This window comes from Kogia breviceps, chromosome 2, assembly GCF_026419965.1.
Source record: "Kogia breviceps isolate mKogBre1 chromosome 2, mKogBre1 haplotype 1, whole genome shotgun sequence".
Taxonomy (NCBI): Eukaryota; Metazoa; Chordata; class Mammalia; order Artiodactyla; family Physeteridae; genus Kogia; species Kogia breviceps.
The window spans coordinates 6,461,213-6,475,160 of record NC_081311.1 but is presented as its reverse complement, the minus strand read 5'-3'; the positions used below and the strand labels follow the sequence as shown (position 1 = coordinate 6,475,160).

The 13,948-nt window shown below is 45.6% G+C and overlaps 1 protein-coding gene across 6 annotated transcripts in view; it reads left to right on the top strand.

Annotated features, from left to right (window-relative positions):
- EDRF1 (erythroid differentiation regulatory factor 1) overlaps positions 1 to 7,743 on the top strand; it is a 42,032-nt gene extending 34,289 nt beyond the window's left edge. For 4 of the 6 annotated variants that reach the window (XM_059053848.2, XM_059053846.2, XM_067024330.1 and 1 more), the window contains one exon: positions 6,662 to 7,743. In XM_059053848.2, coding sequence (XP_058909831.1) covers positions 6,662 to 6,839 — 178 coding nt within the window. In that variant the 3' untranslated portion in view covers positions 6,840 to 7,743. The remainder of the gene's footprint in view (positions 1 to 6,661) is intronic. The other 2 variants (XM_067024329.1, XM_067024328.1) reach the window with 2 other exon arrangements.
- Positions 7,744 to 13,948: the final 6,205 nt, after the last annotated feature.

The following is a 13,948-nucleotide window of genomic DNA, read 5'->3' as shown; positions in this document are numbered from 1 at the left end:
GGCTCTGTTAGTCACATATGCATTTAGGACTGTTATATCTTGGAGAACTGAGCACCTTATATAACTTGTGATGTCCATCTTTGACATTAATATAGATGCTCAGCATTTTTTGGTTAATGTCTTTTTCCATCTTTTGCTTTTGACCTAGCTATGTGTTTTAAATTAAATGTGAGTTTCTTATAGATCGCGTATAGTTGAGTCTTGCTTTTTCAATCCAAACTTATAGGTGGTATTTTTAGACCAGTCACATTTAATGTGATTATTGATGTAGTTAGATTTAAATCTATCATCTTGCTAGCTATTTTCTGTTTGTCTTTTTCTTCCTTGAGTTAATTGAACATTTTCTATGATTCCTTTAATTTCACTATTGATTTATTATTTATACCACTTTTAAAGTTTTGGTGGTTGACCCAGCGTTTACATTCTTTTTTTTTTTAAAGGGCTTCAAATGCTTGGCTTATTGATTGATTGATTGATTGATTGCTGTGTTGGGTCTTCATTTCTTTGCGAGGGCTTTCTCCAGTTGTGGCAAGCGGGGGCCACTCTTCATCGCGGTGCATGGGCCTCTCACTATATTGCAGCCTCTCGTTGTGGAGCACAGGCTCCAGATGCGCAGGCTCAGTAGTTGTGGCTCACGGGCCTAGTTGCTCCATGGCATGCGGGATCTTCCCAGACCAGGGCTCGAACCCGTGTGCCCTGCATTGGCAGGCAGATTCTCAACCACTGCGCCACCAGGGAAGCCCGCATTTACATTCTTAATCAGAGGCCACGTTCAAATAATATTATACTGCTTCCCATGTGTGAAGACTTTAAAACAATATGCTCCCAGTTCATCCCTTCCATCATTTGTACTGTTATCATTCACTTTACTTTTACATGTAATAAACAAACAATACACCGCTACTGTTTTTGCTTAGATAGTATGTATGCCTTTTGTCTATATAAAGTTTTAAGAGAACAAGGGATTTTTTTGCCTTTATTTATTCCATTTCTAGTGCTCTTAGCTTCTGTGTAGATAGACCATTTTTTTGTGTGGTATTATATTTTTTCTACAAGAAAAACTTCCTTCATCGTTTTTTATAGTATCGGTGTGCTAGCAAGGAATTCCTCCTTTCTTGTGAAAGTCTATATTCTTCAGGTTTTAGAAGATCTTTTGGCTGGGTGTAGAGTTCTTTCTACACTTAAGAGATGTCACTGCATTGCCTTCTGGTTTTTGCCCATCTTCTCACAAAGTCTGCTGTTCTGGTCTTTATTCTTCTGTATGTTATGTACCTTTTTCGCTCTAGCTGCCCTCAGGATTTCTTCCTTCTCTTCCCCCAGCAGTGTGGGCATTACATGCCTAGGTGATACAATTTTTTTTCCCTCCTCAGTGTTTTTATTTCTTCTCCAATTTCTCTTTTTCTTTGGTTCCACTTATACCTATATTAAACTGTTTGATTGTTACAGGCTTTTTCTTTTTGTGTTTCAGCTTAGGCGATTTCCCTTGACCTGTCTTCAAGTTCACTGTTTGTTGACTCAGTTTTGTGTCATATACGGCTGGACTTGTTGGAGGCATTCTTTGTCTCTGTCACTGTGTCCCTCATTTCTACTATTTCCCTTGGTTCTTTCTTATAGTTTCCCTCTCGCTGCTGAAGTTACCAACCTGATGCTGCATGTCGTCCACACTTTCCATTTGAGCCTTTTAATCATTGTCATTTTAAATCCCCTATCAGATGGTTCCAACATCTGTGTCGTGTCTGAGTCTGGTTCTGTTGCTTCTTTGACTCCTGGCAGTGTGTAGTTTCGTTGCCTTTCTACATCTTGTAATTGTTTGTGGGAAACTGGGCATCTCCTGTAGGATAGTAGAGACTGAGGGAAATGATTATTAAGCCTGGCAAGTTTGTACACCTGTCTCATGCTAGGCCTTCAGTGTGGGGAGTTTGAGCGCATTTTTCAGGTCTGGCGTTGAGCTGTGGTTGAGATTTTCTTGTTGCTTTGGTTACCTCCCGTGCGCCTCTGGCAGTGCCTGGGTCGGGGTGGAGCAGCTCTGTGGCGGCTTCTTGTAACGTCTTCTGCATCTTCACGTTTGGTCTTCTTCGTGTAGCATCTCAAAGAGGGCCTGTCTTCATGCTCTTACAGCTCCCAGCTGTATTCCACTCGCTGGTCCCTCAGAGCTTTGTAGCTGTTAGGGAGGGGAGGGGGAGTTGGCCAGGCTTCTTGCTTGGTTTGGATAAGCCTCAGTCTGGGGCAGACCCTGTGTCCCTGAGTGTCAGGGGTGTGGCCTTCCTGGTGCTCCCGCCCCTCCCCCAGGGCTAGTGTTTCTTCCCTTCCCTTCCCGTCCGCACTGACCTTCACCACCAGCGCTGCCCCACTATTCAGGCTTCTGGTTCCTGCGGAGAAGGGTCTGGTGGGTTTGGGTTGCCTGCTCCGCTCCCTCGCGCCGCTGCAGCCGCTGTTCCCCTTGTCCAGGCCTGCACCACAGGAGCGTGGCCTGGGGCTCTCACCGGGCTCTCACGTCAGCTCCTGCTGGGGCTCTTGCAAGCCCCTCCCTCACCAGTCCTCTCTCGACCTCTACCAGCTCATTAAGGATTTTAGCTAAATTCTTCTCTCCGTGTCCAGCTGTGTCTGCCCCAGGTGAGGAAGAACTTTCCTGTCTCTCCCAGTGTGAGCCTCTCTGTCCTTAGTTTTCAGACTGATCGGTGGCCCTGCAACCCCAGCTCTCTGGTGGGTTCAAGCAAAGTCGTGACCTTGTAGGTTGTCCTGCTTTTATTGCTGTTTTTGTCGTAAGGGTGGGAATGATACTTTTTCCAGCTCTCTACATCCTAAGCAGAAACTCCCTCTCCTAATTGTTTTTGAGTAATTCTCTCTGGTCTGAGAAGAGCGTTGTTTTGAGAGGAGCACTGGGTATTAGGCGCGCTGCCGGCATTGTTAACCTGGGGCGGGGTGGCTACTCTGTGTCCTGTTACTGGTGCGCAGCAAGGGTAGCCGACACACCCATCTTCTGAAGAACCAAAAGGCAAAGGAGGTGTGCGTGTAGTGACGCACAGTGGAAAAACTCATGGTTTTTCCTTTTTAACAGCAGTGGGTAAATTTTGAGAAATTTTTTACTGCTTTCCACAAAGTGGCAGTATAAATATGTATGAGATGTGAGAAACACAGTGATTCACTGGCTTTCACAAATCCATGGTTTAAGTAATTGGCTAACACGTAACAGTTCAGTCTTATAGTATCCTTTATACCCGTTAACAGTCATATGTATATGACCTAAGTCATTTTTATTTTAGTGGAGGGTCCTCTAACCTTGTTTATTTAAGTTATTACTATTGTAGTTAAAAAGTTTTAAACTAAACTTTACATGTGATGCATAAAGTCCTATTTAGCTAATCTGTGTTAGTTTCTTAAGGTTTATTAAATAAAGGCTGTTAAATGTGCTGCATGTGTTAATACAGTTAGTATGTTGACAGGTTGCACAACGTAGAGACGTATTGACTCTATGTCAGTGAGAGACAGGCAATGACTGTTTCATGTTTCACTGATACACACATGAACATCTATAATTTTATTGTGGAGAGGAGAACATCCTGTGCTGCAAGCCCAGTTATTTCACCAGGAATTAATGAACATTCCTTTTTGGAGTATAGGGAAATCAAAATTAGCCTTTAAAAGAAAGGAAATAGTCATGAGTTTTTATTTTGACTGTTTCTTCCCTTCCCTCCCACCAAAAGAAAAAAGAATAGAATAAACTGAGCTTGGTAATTTAATTCTTAGAATCCTAAAGAATTGGAAAGAAATCTAAGAAAATTAAGATGCATTTAATTTGAAGCAATTTTTGTTTTCCTTTTGAGGTTGTGTCGGCACTTACGACAGCTGTGTCAGCACTGTCCTGCCAGAAACACTAGTTTTGTCTGTTGGGTTGTGTTTTTTCTTTTCGGATCAAGAATTTATTTGCCTTTGTACTGCATTTTAATATTCACTGCTTTAGCCTCTTGACCTTTCGCTGGCTTTGGGGTTTAATATAATGAAAAAGTATAAAAAATAGAAGTAGTCTCTGAGGGTTTAGATGCTCTCTGCCATAGTCAGAGAACAGACCCTTTAGATTTATGGGTTTTCTTGGCCAGGTATGTCCATCTAATATTTGGTTAAGAATAGTGAAAAGGAAAGTAAAAGAATGTAGGTTACCTTCTTTTGGAGAAAAAGGTAACCCTATGAAATGATAGGACGCCTCAGAATAGAGTTCATGGTTTCATTAACTTTGTGTGTGTGTGTGTGAAGATACCATAATGTTTATTTCTGCAGGAAAAATAAACATGAACAAAAACAAATCAGTTATAAAATTGAAAAGGACAATACCACTGTAAACCCTAAATAACACGGCTAGAACTGTACTTCCTGTCAATTTTTATTAAGCATGGTCAATTTTAAAATGGTCCAATACTGGCAATTTCATACGGTTCAATAAAATTTGAAGTACATAATAGAGAGCTTAATGGCATAGGATAAATTCTTTTCTTTTACTTCACATTTTGCCTTTTTCACTTTCCTGGACTGAACAGTATGGCTGTTGACAACACCTAAGGTTCTGCAGTATAGGGAGAGAAAGAGAGAAAAAAAGAGAGATACAGAGAGCTAGAAGCACAGTGAGACTGAATGATGGAGAAGAGACGGAATTTGTCTTAGGCCTGAGCCTGGTTCCTAGAGAAGCGACTTTGCGCAGCTCCTGCTCTCGGACCGACCAGCGTGGTTAGTGCCGGGGTGAGGGCAAAGCCACTGCAGAACGGGGTTCTAAGGGTTCACCCCTGCAGGTCAGAACAGGGTGGCGACCAGGACAGTGATCACTGATAGGTGGACAGACGGCCCATAATCGTCCTCCAAGGATGTGAGTCTTGGAGCTGCCATTCCAGTGCTCTGTTAGGGCTCTATACGAGCCCTGAGATAAAGGAGTGGTATTGAAAATATTTAACATCAGGTAGCAAATCAATCAGAAATCAGAGCCAGGCTGTGAACAGGTGGCTGAGCCATCCCAGTGCATATTCCCCTGAAGAGAGTGTGAGGTCCTCATAAATAGGAATATCACTATTCCCAGAGTAAGTTATTTTGTGGACCTGGGCAGGTCTCCTTAACTATTGATGAGAGTTGCTTAAGGAAGGGAATGAGTTGTAGAAATTGGAAGATAAAGATTTAACATTCAGAATTATGATCAGAACAAATCAAAGGATTTTGTATTTACGATCTCAGAAGCCCATCAGTTATCCTTAGGCGTCCAGCTGAAATGACAGTGTGCTGTCATTGTCCACAGAGACCAATTCATATTTCAGACAGTGTTTCTAATTGTTAAGTGCTGTTGCCTTGATTACTGTCAGATAGGAGTTTAAATGTCTTACAAGGTTATCGGAGGTTTGTGAATGTTAACCTTCCCCCCACCAGAAAAAACCCCTAAAGCACACCCATCTTAGGCCCGAACTGCAGAGAGTGAGTACGTTTTGAACGGTCATTTTGACTGTGCGGTGGGTGGTGCTGGGTGGCCGTGGGGCGGAGAGAGGAGGAGACGTGCCTGGGGAAGGTCAGAAGGAGCGCGACGGAGAAAGGGTCTGTGAGAGGGGAGCGGGGGGCTCCCGGCCGGCTGCCCGCTGGGCCTGTGCGCGGGCCGGCCGCGGGGCCGACGGGGCGGCTCCTGTCGAAGAGCAGTAGTGGAGCTGTGAGGGAAGCGGGGCTCCTTGCGGCCTGAGCCTTGATGTGGGGCCGAAGGGAGGGTCCAGGCTGCTGGTTTGCTCTCTGGCCGGCCTGGCCAACAGGCACTCGGGCGGATTGGAGAGTGGAAAGAACGGAGCATTGGAAGTCAGAAAGCATTTTGACCTTGAACCAAATCATTTAACCCTCTGGGCTTAGTTTTCACATCATTTAGTTTTTCGTTACAAAATAATACCAGTCTTTGCTCTCCCGAGGTGACAGGGTCACGGGCAGACCTTGTGTGCATGTGCGCACTCTCAGCTGGTCTCTGCATTTATTATATCCGGACTCAAAAAATAAAAAGGATGCTAGAGATGAACTGCCGTGTGATTGCTGGTCTTTTTCAGTAACATAAATATAATCCATCCATCTACCCTACTGGGGAGATATTTTCAAAATAAACTGCAAAGTTAAGAAATTTTTGTCCAGGCGGGTTTTGAAATGGAAATTCCCTCTAGAACTGTCCAGCTGAGGGGCGCTCTTCACACAGACGGCGCGCGCCATTTCAGGTGGGGGGGGCAGTGCTTGCTCGGGGGCCGCGCTCGGAAGCGGTGCCGCGTGGCGCCTCGCCCTCGCCTGGGCCGCTGTGCTTTCTTCCCAGCGCGCGTCGTCCCACGGGCTGGTCCCCTCAGCGCCTTGACGCGTCTTCCGCCGGCTCGTCCCTCGGGAGGATGTGGATTCCGTGAAGGCAGGGGCTCTGGGTCAGTTGTGTTCGTGAGCACGAGCAGTTCCTGGTACGTAGGAGGCAGTCACATATTTATAAAAAGAATAATCACTGGCTTTAACTGATGTCTGAATTAAGTGTTTAAAAACAGGCCCATGTTCAGTCAGTGGACAGAACACCCGCTTCCACGCGGAAGGTGGTGACGGGGCGCCCGTGTCCGCGTCTGGGTTTCTTCCACAGCCGCTGCTGGGCGCCCCTCTTTGCCTCACCCCCCTTCTCTTTCTAACCCAGTAGTAACCTTGAAGAAGATGTGCTCCTCAAAACCAACAAGCAGATTTACTCCCAGCTTCTCAGAGCTACGGCGAACAAAAACGCATCTCTCCGGGAAAGAATCGACGTTCTCGTCCACTTGCTGGACCAGCTGGCTCGCGGCGGCGGCGGCGGCGGCGGTGGCGGTGCCCTTCAGTGACTCCCGCCTGGGGCCGCACCCGCAGAGATGCTGTCAGTGCCTTCTCCGCTCGGGGGCTACTGTGTCCATTTGGTGCTGCGTTTCATTAAACGTGAGGGAAATATCCACTTCAAACAAACAGGCACGGCAGTGGAAACAGTTCTCATTTCCCGCGGCAAACAATCCTGGTTGGGTTCCTTTTTTTTTGGGGGGGGGGGGGTACGTGGGCCTCTCACCGCTGTGGCCTCCAGTGTTGGGGAGCACAGGCTCCGGACGCGCAGGGTCATTGGCCACGGCTCACGGGCCCAGCCGCTCCGCGGCACGTGGGATCCTCCCGGACCGGGGCACGAACCCGCGTCCCCTGCACCGGCAGGCGGACTCTCAACCGCTGCGCCACCAGGGAAGCCCCTGGTTGGGTTCTTTGGCTTCCTCGTCGGAGGTGCCAACATCAGAATCAGACCAAGAGCTCTCAAGTTCGTTGCTTTGAGAAGCATGTGGTACCTCAGTATTAATAGACTTGCTGTGAGGCAGTTAACACTTTTAAATATTTTTGAAGGACATTAAGCTACATGGGTCTAAGAGATAATTATCTTGGATAAATGTTACTTTGGTCAAGGGAACTTTTATCCAAATGATTTTTGTGGTTCAGGTCAGTTAAGGAAACTTCCTGTACGTCCACAGTGTTCCCTTCTCAATTGCACAGAAAAAGCGCGCCCTTTTTAAGCTTCGGGACAGGATTTTTCCAAGACTAGCCATTGTGCAGTTCTCTCTTTAGTGCATGTTCTGAACGGATCTGCTTCTCTCTGACTTTGTATGACAGTTGATCAAGAATTGGTACTCCCCCCCCTTTTCCTTTCATTTTAAACTTGAAACTGTGAATAAGGGTAAGAAAACTATTTTGAATAAATAAATTATTTATTTTAAATGTCTTTGTAGTTTTCCATTTCACATTCTTCACATTGAGTTTTGATGTGAACTGGTTTAATAAATTTTACAAAGTGAAGATTAAAACATTAAAAATAAAATTCTGCCATCCACTGAATTCTCACTAGAATATTATACTTAACTACTTGCTGCTACATGGCTCTTGTCCAGTTGCTTAAAACATACTCTATTTTTCCAGTGCCTACAGCATGCAAGGCTGTACTTGTCATAGTTAATTAATCTCAGTGTCAAGAAAGATGACGTAATCTACAGATCCAGCATACTCTTTGCCGTTGGGTTGATGGTTCGGATTTACGTGCATGACGCCTCTGTAGACAGGAGCTTGCCCCGCCACCAAGCCCACTGGCCTGGCCTGAGTGTGGGAAGACATGCTGCGCCCACCCCCCTCCGTGCCACGTGCAGATGATTCTCACTGTGCAGCCCCCCTCCACTCGCTAGCCACACCCTTCTGAAGAGATCCGAGCTAGGCTAGATAAGTGTCTGGAATAAACTTGTTTTAAGCTGAATTTTTACAGACTCCTTTTTCGTACACTGAGATTTTCAGATGTTTTCACTGGGGAGTTGACAGCTCTCATAGCCTGGCAGAATTATCACTTCTGCCATTTGTCCACTTCTTGTAACTCTGCAGTTTGCATTGTCCTCGGGACAGATCTGCATCACCTCATCACTGAAGCATTGAAAGTTTTGCCTAAATTCTAAAGCAGTTGCACAAAATCAACGATGTCTCATATCAGGACAGCTGTCATTCTGTTTCCCCTTGTGGCAAGCACACACACACAGACTAAAACTCCTGTTAGTTAAACCTGGACATGTCCATTGATTATATCTAATTTGGGGGTCAATGAATTCCAAAGAATATTCTGCTTCGGCAGAAAGCAGCTGGAGTTCATGATATTAAGAGTTGCTCATCTTACCTCTCTCCTTAGCAAACAGCCTTTCAGTCAAGAGGAAAATGTGCTTTTAAGCAAGAAGATATCAACTCCAGCTCTCTTCATTTGTCAGAGCAATAACATGAAAGTTCCTACAGGGGAAGAAAAGGTCCTTTTAAAATGTTTTTGTCATTTGCTGATTTTAATTTAAAGCTTTTTAAAGTGCCTGTGTTTTAGCTGTGTTTTTAGAAGTACGGGTTATTTGTGGCCTGATCGTTGAGAGTTCTTTTTCAGTTTAACTTCAGTGCCCAAATTTTGTCCTTAATGCATATGACTTTGGGGGGTTTGTTTACATTAAGAACAGGTAATGGTGGCCATATTATGTATTGCGTAAAAGTTAAAGGAGCATGATGCCTAAGATAACCGATACAGGAAAAAGAAAGTTATCCAATTAGCTTCAAGAGTCTTATTTTGGTAGTCTAACCCTCGGAACATAAATAAGCTGCCACATAAAGTGTTTCCTGCCTTGAAGAGGGAGGAGCACATTATGGGAATTACAGCGAGCTGGAAAGCTGTTCTGTTCAGGGCCATTTGGGAGGCAGGTGTGTTTATTCAAACGAGCACCACGTGAATGGAGAGAGTGCAAGGGCACTAGGCTGGGGTGAGGAGGAGGAGGGTCAAGACGCAGCGGCGGTCGACCTTTGGCCAGACACAACTAGGGAACTTCAGGTTCTTTATCTAGAAATGTGCACATCAGTGTCTGTTCTGCCACTGACAAGAGTTGTGAAGAGCAAGAGAGAAATACACACGAAAACCTTTTGTACACTGTCAAGTATTAGAAAAAGATAAATTGTTAGGATGGATTTTGGAGTGTAGTTAATTCAAATTCTGTGATCTCTTCCATTGAATCCCTGAGTTTGCAGTAAAATCACTTCCATGCCCTTGGGGTTCTGGGGGCGAGTGGCGTCTCCCGTGATTGGACTCATGGCTACGGCTGCCTTCCTGTCTCCCGGTGAAATTGGGGCCGAGGTGGGTGGAGGGACAGACGGTGGGTGTTGGAGACGTGGCCACAGAGCCCTAGACAGTGGAAGGCAGACGGATTCCTCAGGATGCTTTTCCTAACCTTTCCTAAAATTTTTGTAAAATTATTTGTTGAGAAATCTGATTTTCCAATCAAGTAATTTAAAAGCTCCAGTAATGCTTTCCCCATTGGGTTTTAAGTTAAGGAGGCATATTTGCTTCAGTTACCAAAATTCTGGTTTGTTTTCTTTGTAAAAGAAACCGGACTTTTTCTCTTAGAAATCCTCTGGCTCTCCATTTGCCTCCTTTTCTCATTATGAGTTCAGGATGCAGGAATCGACGTCACAGACGTCAAAAGCCACTGCTCTGAGCTAGACTGCTTGGGAAATAAGCCACTCGAAGGCAGCCAGGAATCTGTTGTTTGTCCCTGCTGTTGACCACTGTCCAGCATGTGCTGCCTTTGCAGAAGAAGGCGAGCGGTGCGTGCAGGAGAGTCAGCTGAGTCTACATTGACGGAATGGCTTTGTGGCTCTATTCCCGGAAAAACCTTCATCATCATCGGATAAGGGTCAAGGACTTGATTTCTATTCACATTGATGCAAACACTTGCAGAGCAAAGTTAAGACTGGCTTTTCTGGAAGTCATTGATTTTTAGGTTAATTTATAGCAATTGAGGTAAGCAAATCTGTGGCTTTGTGCCAAATTTTGCGGGCTTGAAGTTCTTAATAATTTTCTGTATGCTGGGATGATCTGCCATGGCTGTATATATAGGTCTACAGTAATTGAAAAGAGCTTTTAACTAAGAACTTGGTCATCTGACAAATTTCAGTCAAGGATGACAGAAGCAACACCAGGCTGGAAAGCCTTCTATTACGAGGGACCCTTTGAAGAAGTAAAGGAACTGCTTTCTTCGGTCATCGAAGGCATCGTCCAGGGACTCGGGATGCCAGGAAATCAATCCGGGGTAGCTTGTTCCCCGTTCATCTTCTGTCTGGGCCTGGGCCTGGTCACTGTCATATCTCTGGTATTGATTTTCTGAGAGCCAGACAAGTTTTAATGTGTCCCGTTACCATTCAGCCACAGGAAACGACAGAGACAGCTTTCAGGGTGGGCCGCAGCCCTCCGTGCTGTTCTGCTGCGATTCCAGGAGAGCGCGGGACTTGCAGCATCCGTCCGAGGGGCCTCTGCTCAGAGCCACGACTGCCCAGGCCTTGAATCGCCTCTGGATTTAACCCCAGGAGTCGGTTTCTCTTTCACGTCTTCGCCGCAGCCCTCAGCCCATTGGCGCCCATCAAAAGCAAAAACAAAACAACAGAAACCACGCGGTCCTTCTTCACATCGACATCTTCTTCTTCTTCTCCTTCCTTTATAGTCTAAAGATTTTTCCTTTACATGTTAGGGGCCCATGGATTGTCCCGAATCATTTTCCTATCCTAATTAATATATCCTCTCTTTTTAAAGAAAAAGATCGTGATGCTTATTATTGGATTCTTCTTTATTCCAGGGTTTTAGAATCATCTAGTTCCACCACCAGCCCCATTTTTTGCAAATGAGGAAACTGGAATAGAGCTGAGGCAATTCACCCCAATTCAGAATGCCTAGGTTGAAGCAGGGATACAGCCCGGGACTCCTAGATTTTACCCAGGTGACTTTACCCACTGTCCTATGAATATTTTCTAATTTTGCTTCGTTTCATTTTAAGATCCAGATGCTAATTTCATGCTCTGAAACAGCATAGGATTATTTTAAGCGGTCCTTATTTGTTCCTTGCCCTGAATATTTGGTATATTGTCGGCGTGCAATAGAATAAATCCTCTGAGTTAGATACTTCTGAGTTCACTACTCACAAAGCATCACAAGCAGTTACATTCCTTAGCAACCAAATATTCAATATATTTGGAAAGGTTTACCGCTGAGAAGAGTGTGACATGTCCGGCTAAAGGTGCGATTCACTCTAACTGGAATGATTGTTGAATTTAGAGTATATTCACAGCAAGTTAAATTTAAGATGTTTTTTAAAGCTCCAAGAATGAAATACAGCTGTAATTACAGAAACCCCCATGATGACCTAATTCTGTAATTGAGATTCTTTGAGTGTTCCCAATATAAATTCTGGACTTCTTAAGGCACAGAAAGATGGGCTTACAACTCCGAGAGAGCCGAACCATCAGAGTCCACTCTGAGGCCATTTCTTTAGGTCACTGAACGGAACTAACCCTTCCTCTGTGTGACGTGAAGGAAAAGGACATCCAGGTTCACGCCCAGCTCTCCTATGGCAACACTTGTGTGCACAGTTCTTTCAGTTTGGCCCCGGCCTCAACCCTTTTCGAGCAATTTAAAGAAATGTGGTTCTACTGCTAGGATTCAGGCCGAGGGAGGGCCCACGACTTATTTCTGCGTGGCCAGAGGAAGGAAAAGCAGCAACCACAAAACCGTGTGTGTGATTAGACTGTGCGCATCTGGTTTGCACAGGTGGCCGGACTCCGCCCCGGGCACGGAGGCCGGGAAGGCCCCCGGCCGCCTTCTCTGTGTCACCGCAGGCCCCACCTCAGCTTCTGTCTCCCGGCCAAACACCGCTCCTCCCTGCTCGGTGAAGTCCCCCCGAACTTCCACGCGCCCAGGCTGGGGGGTCTCTCCAACCCCGGCCTCACCCGCCCCTCGCAGGGCCCGGCTGTCTCGCAGCCGCGCCTCATTCCCGCTCAGCTCTGAGGCCTTCCTTCTGCTTCCTGAGCCTGTACCCCGGCCTCGCCTCCCAAGACAGACGGAAGAAACAGAAAAGCATCTGACCTACCGTTACTGTGCCTTAAAACTTAGCAATAATACTTTAATCTTATCACATTTGCCCAGGCAGCATTCACACTTTCAGCTGTGGCCTCGTTCTTTATTAAATTTGAAATTAGCTTTTGATCGGAAGCTAAAAACTTTCTGTAAAACCAAAACTAAGAAGATGAAAGGCAGAATGAAATTACATAAGGTGTCACGCCGGCATCTTGTACTTCCCGTGTGACTGTGGTACGCGACATTTACACAGAGCCAGAGAGAGACGGTCTGTGCCCGTGGGGTCCGCTCTGCTCCCCTCCTGGCCCTGGGCTTCCGTGAGGAGCTTCACGTAGCTAAGTGAACCCCCTCGTCTAGTGGAACTGGCTTGGCAGGCTCTCCATACCTTGTGATCAGAGAAACGTGACCAGCACCCAACTCTAGCTTCTTCTCACCGCACGGTACGTTATCCATGTCAGTGTACAGTTCTCAACTCTACTGTCAGTTGTACGCTCTCTGTATAACACAGATAACCATACACAGAACTCTGACATAGATGTCAATTGTATGTTTTATATATTTAGTCATTTATAAAACTACGTATATAGTTATAGGGACTTCCCTGGTGGTCCAGCGGTTAAGACTCTGTGCTTCCAGTGCAGGGGGCATGGGTTCAATCCCTGGTCAGGGAACTAAGATCCCGCATGCCATGTGGCACAGACAAAAACAAACAAACAAACAAAAAATATGTATCAATATATAGTCATATATATCAATTATATATGTTAGTTATATTTATCAGTTTAATCAGATCAATATATGTCAGCGAACACAGAACATCTGAGTTGTGATAAGTGGCTACGTAGTGTCCACCATGTGGCCATAACTCTTGGGTCTAAGGACACCGACTCCCGCCCACGTGGCAGGGTTTTTCTTCCATCTTTCTATCAAAATCTCAACCTATGGTTTGATTAGAAGACAAACCCTAAATATTTTCTCTGAGGGAAACCAGAACGTGCAAAGCTGCAAGACTTAGAACAAAATGATGCAAAACTTTCATCTAGACATTCTGCATTTCCTGGCAGGCGAAAACAAACCTGAATGCAGGACAGAACGGAGAAGTCTGTGACTGGGAGCTGGTGTTCTGAGGGCTGATGTCACACAGCCTGCGTCCTGACGGGTCTCAAAGCCCCAGCACCTGCCTGTCCCTCCCTTGAGCTCTGGCGGAAGACGGCACATCTGGAAGTCAGGTCTCCCTCTAGATGACAGTGAGATCCTTCTTAGGAGCACAGGAGCGGGGGATTTATTACCAAAGGGTCTTGTTCCCTACAATTCATTTTATTTTTGATTTATTTTTATTTGGTCTCATGCAGCTCAGGACGCCTGGACTCAGGGAGGTGTTGCTTTACCATTCGAATCGTTGGCTTTTCTCAGGGAGTTACTTCTCTCCTCTCCGGTGATTACCAGGCCTTCGAAGGGACTGGCTTCCCAAGGTTCAGAGTGTTTGATTAACCAAACTGCTTATTCCAGGTAAACTGG